The following is an 8,235-nucleotide window of genomic DNA, read 5'->3' on the forward strand; positions in this document are numbered from 1 at the left end:
TCTGTTTCAGCTGTTTCAGTGTTTAGCGTCTGAAACTGGGGAAAAAAAAAAAAAAAAAAAACACATTACCGGTCTGAAAAACACAGACTTGTGAGGACTTGGGCTAGAACACAGGACCTTGTGAGGACTTGTGATAGAACACAGTGTTGTGAGGACTTGGGCTGGAACACAGAGTGTTGTGAGGACTTGTGATAGAACCCAGTGTTGTGAGGACCTGTGATAGAACACAGTGTTGTGGGGACGTGGGCTGGAACACACAGTGTTGTGGGGACGTGGGATGGAACACACAGTGTTGTGGGTACATGGGCTGGAACACAGAGTGTTGTGGGGACGTGGGCTGGAACACACAGTGTCGTGGGGACCTGGTCTGTGGGTCACAGTGGCTGGCAGGATGCTTCTCAGTCTGTTGGGCTGGTATGGTCATGTTGAAATCCGTCTGCTGCAGCATTCTGTGTGTAGGTGGTGTTCTCAGAGTCACTTATGATTTAAATAATAATAATATTAACAGTTAATGCCTTCGTTGTGGTTGTTGACGTTATTGTCTTCAACAGGACCGTAAAGCACTGTTCTCAGATCTCCACAGCGTGGGAGAAACGTGCAGCTAATTACAGAACAGTACTGTTTGAGCTTTAGGACAGAAATTTCTGTGAAATAAATCAGCTCCAGTAATACAGGACTGATATACGGACACTGAAATAGTTTAACTGAGCTCTGGCCACCTACAGAGTTGGTCAGAGTTTGTTAGAAGTGTTAGTTTTACATGATAATCACATACATTACAAAAATGACAGAATTACTAAAAAAAAATTTTGTTTTCTAAGTTTGCTGTGCTATTTTTCACAGTTTGACTCTAATTTACTCTTATTTTGCTGAAATCCCCTAATTTTTTAATGAGCCCTCCGACCCCCGACCCCCGACCCCCGACCCCCATGCTGCTCTTCATCAGCAGTGCAGGGCCCTTTTTGGCGCTGTTAGCGATAAGCCTTTACCGCTGGACGAGCTGCCGCGGTGTCAGCTCCGCCCCCTTCATTAGACCTAATTAAGGCCCGATTAAGGCCCAATGACGTTAACGAACCAGCTGAGGGCCGTTGTGCTGATTCCTGTGAGTCATGCTTTCTTCCCCCCTCTGGTTTTAGAAATGTGTGTTTCATTAGTGCAACAGGCCTGTGGTTGCTGGCTTGGGGAGGGTGGGGGGTCGGTAGGGTTGGGTTTGGGGGCAGGAGTGCCTGATGCTGGGTTTGCGTTCCGGTCAGTCTCCTCCCCCAGAAACACTGACTCACTGCTATCGCCCCCCCCCCCCACCCACACCGTCCCCCCCAGCAGCTGCCCCAGGCTCGAGGGGTCACCGGAGCCTTTATACTGCAGATTCGTCTGTGTTCTGAGTCCTGGAGGCTCCCAGTGTGTGTGTCTGCAGGTGTCAGCGGTGAGATTTACTGTGTTTACAGGAGACGCCCTGTCCCTCGCACGAGAGTGCGGGAGCTTACATTTAACCCCGTAAAGAGCAGGTGTTATGGAACGTTTTTGGAAGTCAGTGTTCTAGAACTCTAGCACTGCCTTCAGTTGCCAGTAGTGATTGTTACATCAGCATTAGAATGTTCAGGTTAGCACATTCTAATAACTTGTTTGTGATCTTAGGTTTTAAAGGGTTAATTTCAGGGGGTTTACTCGGGGATACGACGACACTGTCCCATCTCCGACTCAAACCCGCAGCCCCAGAAAATCTTGTTTGTGTGTGTGTGTGTGTGTGTGTGCGTGTGAGCGTGTGTGTGTGTGTGTGTGTGTGTGTTTGTGTGTGTGTGTGTGTTGTGTGTGTGTGTGTGTGTGTGTGTGTGAGCGTGTGAGCGTGTGTGTGCGTGCGTGCGTGCATATGTGTATGAGTGTGTGTGTCCGTGTGTGTGTGTGTGTGTGTGTTTGTTCTGGCGGGTGGTACTGGTTTTGGCTTTTGTGCAGAAGGCGGTACTGATTTCAGTTTAAATGCTTTAGATTTATGTTGCCAGTGATCTCATCTGGGGTGAAATGAACAGGTGGACCTGCCTCTCATAACCATTAAACATAAAGGGATGGCCATAAACCTGACAGTTTTACTAAGGGACATCTATTTTCACTGATATGCCACATCTCTCCCTCTCTCTTTCACTCCCCACATCGCTTTCTTCTATTTCTCTGTCTATCCCCCTGTTCCTCTCTCTTCTCTCTCCCTTCTCCCTTTCCCTTTCTTTCTCTCCACTTCTCTATCTCTGTCCTCCTTCCCCTCTCTCTCTCTATCTGGCTCTCTTTCCCTCCCTGTCTTTCCCTCCTTGACTCTCCCTCTCTCCCTCCACCTCTCTATCACTCCCTCTTTTGCTGTCTCTCCCCCTCTCCCCCCTCCCTCTCTCCCCCTCTCAGATGTGATTAAGCTGCAGTTGGTGGAGGCGGGGCTGGTGGAGTGCCTGCTGGACGTGGTGGACGAGGCGCTGGGGGGGGGCAGGGAGGAGGACCTGGCCGAGCTGAAGACTGCCTCTGACCTGCTGGTGCTGCTGCTGCTGGGAGGTACTCTCCGCCCAATCAGCTTTCCTCATCAATAAAGGCCGGCTCGCATCAGAACACCATTAGCCAATCAGCTGTCCCCATCTATAAAGGCCGGCTCGCATCAGGACACCATTAGCCAATCAGCTGTCCCCATCTATAAAGGCCGGCTCGCATCAGGACACCATTAGCCAATCAGCTGTCCCCATCTATAAAGGCCGGCTCGCATCAGAACACCATTAGCCAATCAGCTGTCCCCATCTATAAAGTCTGGCCCACATCAGGACACCTTTAGCCAATCAGCTGTCCCCATCTATAAAGGCCAGCTCACGTCAAAATGCAATCAGATGACTCTAAAAAACAATACTTTCTGATATCAGTGTGTACTCTACCTTGAGCTAATACCCACCTGTGCCCTTATGGAGGTGTGTACTGTACCTTTGGCTGATGCCCACCTGTGCCCTTATGAAGGTGTGTACTGTACCTTTGGCTGATGCCCACCTGTGCCCTTATGAAGGTGTGTACTGTACCTTTGGCTGATGCCCACCTGTGCCTTTATGAAGGTGTGTACTGTACCTTTGGCTGATGCCCACCTGTGCCCTTATGAAGGTGTGTACTGTACCTTTGGCTGATGCCCACCTGTGCCCTTATGGAGGTGTGTACTGTACCTTTGGCTGATGCCCACCTGTGCCCTTATGAAGGTGTGTACTGTACCTTTGGCTGATGCCCACCTGTGCCCTTATGAAGGTGTGTACTGTACCTTTGGCTGATTCCCAGCTGTGCCCTTATGGAGGTGTGTACTGTACCTTTGGCTGATGCCCAGCTGTGCCCTTATGGAGGTGTGTACTGTACCTTTGGCTGATGCCCAGCTGTGCCCTTATGGAGGTGTGTACTGTACCTTTGGCTGATGCCCACCTGTGCCCTTATGAAGGTGTGTACTGTACCTTTGGCTGATGCCCAGCTGGCTCTTTTCTCCAGACGAGTCCATGCAGAAGCTGTTTGAAGGCGGGCAGGGCAGCGTGTTCCAGAGAGTTCTCTCCTGGGTTCCCTCCAACAGTCACCAGCTTCAGCTGGCAGGGGCGCTGGCCCTCGCCAACTTCGCCCGCAACGGTGAGGCCCTGCTCCCCCCCCCCCCCCCCCTGACTCAGACTGTGACTTGACTGTGACTCTGCTGTGACTCAGACTCTGACTCAGACTCTGACTTGACTGACTCAGACTGTGACTCAGACTCAGACTCTGACTTGACTGACTCAGACTCAGACTGTGACTCAGACTCTGACTCAGACTCTGACTCAGACTCTGACTTGACTGACTCAGACTGTGACTCAGACTCTGACTCAGCTGTGACTCTGGCGGGTGGTGTGTCCCTGCAGACGGTAACTGCATCCACATGGTGGACTCGGGCATCGTACAGAAGCTTCTGGATCTTCTGGAGAGGCACACGCAGGAGGGCAACGTCACCGTGCAGCACGCCACCCTCAGCGCCCTCAGGAACCTGGCCATCCCCGGTGAGCTCACTTCCTGTTTCCTGCCTGTTGCCACCCATACTGAGTACTGGCAAAGCGATCTCAGAACTGCTCAAGCGTCTTAGTTGAGAAATTATTTTGTATTTGTCGCTGGCCCTGACGTCCCCCCCCCCAGTGGTGAATAAGTGGAAGATGCTGGGGGGTGGGGGGTTATTTGGTATTTGGTCCTGACGCTCCCCCCCCCACCCCCCCCAGTGGTGAATAAGTGGAAGATGCTGGGGGGTGGGGGGTTATTTGGTATTTGGTCCTGATGCTCCCCCCCCCCCCCAGTGGTGAATAAGTGGAAGATGCTGTCGGCGGGCGTGGCCGACGTGGTGCTGAAGTTCCTCTCCTCGGAGATGCCGCCGGTGCAGTTCAAACTCCTGGGGACGCTGCGCATGCTGATCGACACGCAAGGTGAGCCGCTACACGCCTGTATCCATGGAGACACGCACACTTAGACTCTTAGACTCTCCAGACCCTTTTTCCCCGGTTCTCCCGTTGAAAGGGGTCTTCTGAGCCTCCTTCTCCTTCATGGTTCTGCGGGCTACCGGCTGGCCTTTGGAGCGAAGCTAACGCTCTGCTGTAAAGCAGCCAAATTTGACCTGTGACCCCTGACCTGTGACCCGTGACCTCTGACCCCCGCGCAGCGGAAGCAGCCGAGCAGCTGGGGACCAATGTGAAGCTGGTGGACAGGCTGGTGGAGTGGTGCGAGGCCAAAGACCATGCCGGGGTGATGGGCGAGTCCAACCGCCTGCTCTCCGCCCTCATCCGGCACAGCCAATCAAAGGTGCGCCTCGCGCCGCCCGCTAGCTCAGCTCGCTAACTCGTTAAGCTCACAGCCTCGTTAACCTCACAGAGTTAACATCACAGCTTTGTTAACTTTAGTGCCCCATAATGTCACAGTAGTGTTTAATATCACAGTCTCGTTAACGCTAGAGCATGGTGAACGTTACAGCTGTATTAACATTACAGCCTCAGTCTTCCAGCCATTTGCTGACGGCCTCATGACAACATATTAATAAATAAAGATGAGAGCTTACCTTTCAGCCCGTCTTTGTCTTCAAAGCCAAATGGGTGTAGTAGTATTTCTCTCCACTAGAGGGACATTAGTGAACATTGGTTATGGCTGTTCTACTGGCTGTTAATCCTGGGTGTTACTAGGGTGGATGCCAGTTCTTGCCCGGCCCATAATCCCCTACAAACCGCCCATGTCTCCCAGGACGTTGTTCAGGCGGTCATCCTCGGGGGCGGGGTCAAGCACATGGTAACCATGGCGACAAGCGAGCATGTGATCATGCAGAACGAAGCCCTGGTGGCTCTGGGACTGATCGCTGCGCTGGACCTGGGTGAGCGGAGCTCTCTCTCTCTCTCCATCTCTCTCTCTCTCCATCTCTCTCTCTCTCTCTCTCTCTCTCTCTCTCTCTCTATCTCTCTGTCTGTCGCTCCATCTCTCTTTCTCTCTCTATCTCTCTGTCTGTTGCTCCATCTCTCTCTCTCGCTATCTCTCTCTGTCTGTCGCTCCATCTCTCTCTCTGTCTCTGTCTGTCGCTTCATTTCTCTCTCTCTACATCTCTCTCTCTCTCTCTCTCTGTCGCTCCATCTCTCTCTCTCTCTCTCTATATCTCTCTCTCCATCTCTCTCTCTCTCTCTCTCTCTCTCTCTCTGTCTGACTCTTTCTGTCTGTCTATAAGACTTTCTGTCTTCCTCTCTTTCCCTCCATCAGTTTCTCTCCTTGTGTCCCTGCATATCACTCTTTCTATTACTCTCCCTTTCTTTCTTTCTATCCCTTCTTTGTAAAATATGCATTTTTTTAATGTGTGTGTGTGTGTGTGTGTGTGTTCGTGTGTGCGTGCGTGTGTGTGTGTCTGTGTGTGTTGCGTGTGTGTGTGTGTATATGTGCGTGCATGTGTGTGTGTGCGTGTGTGTGTGTGTGTGCGTGTGTGTGTGCCTCACAGACTCCGCAGTGAAGGAGTTTCAGAACACCTCCCTGGTGCAGATTCTGCACAGGCTGCTGTCAGACGAGTGCAGCGCCCCAGAGATAAAGTACAACTCCCTCATCCTCACCTGCGCTATGCTGGGGTCAGGTGAGTACAACTCCCTCACCTGTGCTATGCTGGGGTCAGGTGAGTACAACTCCCTCATCCTCACCTGCGCTGTGCTGGGGTCAGGTGAGTACAACTCCCCCATCCTCACCTGCGCTGTGCTGGGGTCAGGTGAGTACAACTCCCCCATCCTCACCTGCGCTGTGCTGGGGTCAGGTGAGTACAACTCCCCCATCCTCACCTGCGCTGTGCTGGGGTCAGGTGAGTACAACTCCCTCATCCTCATCCTGCACCCACACTGGCCCTTTTCAGATAAGACTGGACACCCCTGGTCTATCAAGTTAAAGTATTTTTGGTGATGATTTGACCCAGGTCTGATCCTTTCCCAGCACCCCTGCTGACCCTGTCCCCCCCCCCCCAGATTCTCTGCATAAGGAGGTGCACGGGCTGACTTTCCGGGAGGTGGTGTCCCGGCTGCGGGGGCACGAGAATAAGACGGTGGCCCACCAGGCGTCCCTGACGGAGCAGAGGCTGACCGTACAGAGCTAAAGGACCCTCTACCGCCCCCATCCAGTACCCCCTCTGCCACAGGACGTCCCGCACAGGGGCTGCTGCTCCTGCTCATACCCACACCTGTTCACACACTCACACACACACACACCTGCTCACACACTCAACGCACACACACCTGCTCACAAACACACGCACACACACGCACACACACCTGCTCACACACTCACACACACACACACCTGCTCACACACTCACACTCACACACACACCACACACACCTGCTCACACCACTCACACGCACACACACACACCTGCTCACACACTCACACACACACACACCTGCTCACACACTCACACTCACACACACACACACACACCTGCTCACACACTCACACACACACACACACACCTGCTCACACACTCACACAACACACCTGCTCACAAACACACGCACACACATGCACACACACCTGCTCTCACATACACACACTCACATGCTCACACACACACACGCACACACACCTGCTCACAAACACACGCACACACACACACTCACACATGCTCTCACATACACACACTCACATGCTCACACACACACACACACTCACTCACACACACTCAATACACACACGCACACACACTCACTCACACACACTCATACACACACGTCGCACTCACAGTCACTCAATCAGTCCCACGGTCAGTCGCACAGTCACAGTGTCACACAGTCACACAGTCACACAATCACACAATTGCACATCCACACCATGTCCGATGTGTCTCTGTGTTGTTTAAACAGTGTAAATTAAGCTGTGCGTGTACCAGTGGTGTAACAGTGTTCAGCCTCTACTCGCTCTGTGTGTTTGTGTGTATGCATGTGTGTACGCACCTGTGTGTCTGTGTGCGAGTGTGTGAGTGTGAGAGAGCATGTGCATCTGCCTCCTGTTTCTCATTGCATCATGCAGTTGTGTACTGTTCAGTGAAGAAGAACCAAGGCATTATGGGATACACCCCACAACTGCGGAAGACCCGCTGTCTTAATGTTTGTCTGCTGCTCAGCTGAATTTGACCATTTATAATGACTCCTGCCATAATACCAACCACTGCCACGTCTGTGTTCCCTTTGCACCACATGACTGAACACACTGAGCATTAGCGCTATGCTAGCGAAACATTCCGTGTTGACAAACGCTGTTTAGACGCAGAGTCTGCCGCTCGTTCTCGCTGTTTATTTTCCCGCCATCTTTGTCCTCCCACGACTAATAAGCACAAGAAACCTCGCAGGGGAACCACCGGAATGGTGTACGATATTTAAACGATATTTAAACTCAGTGTCCTGCTGTAAATTTGGCTCTGAATTGCACATTTTCGAAGGTTGATATTCGCCAGGCAATATTAAAACGATTCCTGGTTCTGCTTCTGTGTGGGTTTTATTTACTGCGTCTTGTGTTGGGAAAAAGTGGGTCGATGAGAGAGCTGTGATTGGCTACAGGTGACGACCAGGTGCACACACACACACACACACACACACACACTCTCATACACTCACTCACATGCACAAACACTCTGCACAGGTCTGTCATTCTTTGAGTTTTTATTGTCTTCATTGCAGTCAATGGACACAGGCATGAAGGGGTTAAAAATGTCCCGTATGTTTTTATTGGGGG

The 8,235-nt window shown here is 51.9% G+C and overlaps 1 protein-coding gene across 4 annotated transcripts in view; it reads left to right on the forward strand.

Annotated features, from left to right (window-relative positions):
• Window positions 1-6,850, forward strand: part of LOC135255885 (rap1 GTPase-GDP dissociation stimulator 1-like) — a 23,821-nt gene extending 16,971 nt beyond the window's left edge. For 2 of the 4 annotated variants that reach the window (XM_064337650.1, XM_064337651.1), the window contains exons 7-15: window positions 2,386-2,529; window positions 3,484-3,615; window positions 3,879-4,013; window positions 4,302-4,427; window positions 4,661-4,800; window positions 5,233-5,359; window positions 5,969-6,097; window positions 6,137-6,316; window positions 6,477-6,850. In XM_064337650.1, the coding sequence (XP_064193720.1) occupies window positions 2,386-2,529; window positions 3,484-3,615; window positions 3,879-4,013; window positions 4,302-4,427; window positions 4,661-4,800; window positions 5,233-5,359; window positions 5,969-6,097; window positions 6,137-6,316; window positions 6,477-6,604 (1,241 nt within the window). In that variant the 3' untranslated portion in view covers window positions 6,605-6,850. The remainder of the gene's footprint in view (window positions 1-2,385; window positions 2,530-3,483; window positions 3,616-3,878; window positions 4,014-4,301; window positions 4,428-4,660; window positions 4,801-5,232; window positions 5,360-5,968; window positions 6,098-6,136; window positions 6,317-6,476) is intronic. The other 2 variants (XM_064337652.1, XM_064337653.1) reach the window with 2 other exon arrangements.
• Window positions 6,851-8,235: the final 1,385 nt, after the last annotated feature.

Source organism: Anguilla rostrata, chromosome 5, assembly GCF_018555375.3.
Source record: "Anguilla rostrata isolate EN2019 chromosome 5, ASM1855537v3, whole genome shotgun sequence".
NCBI lineage: Eukaryota > Metazoa > Chordata > Actinopteri > Anguilliformes > Anguillidae > Anguilla > Anguilla rostrata.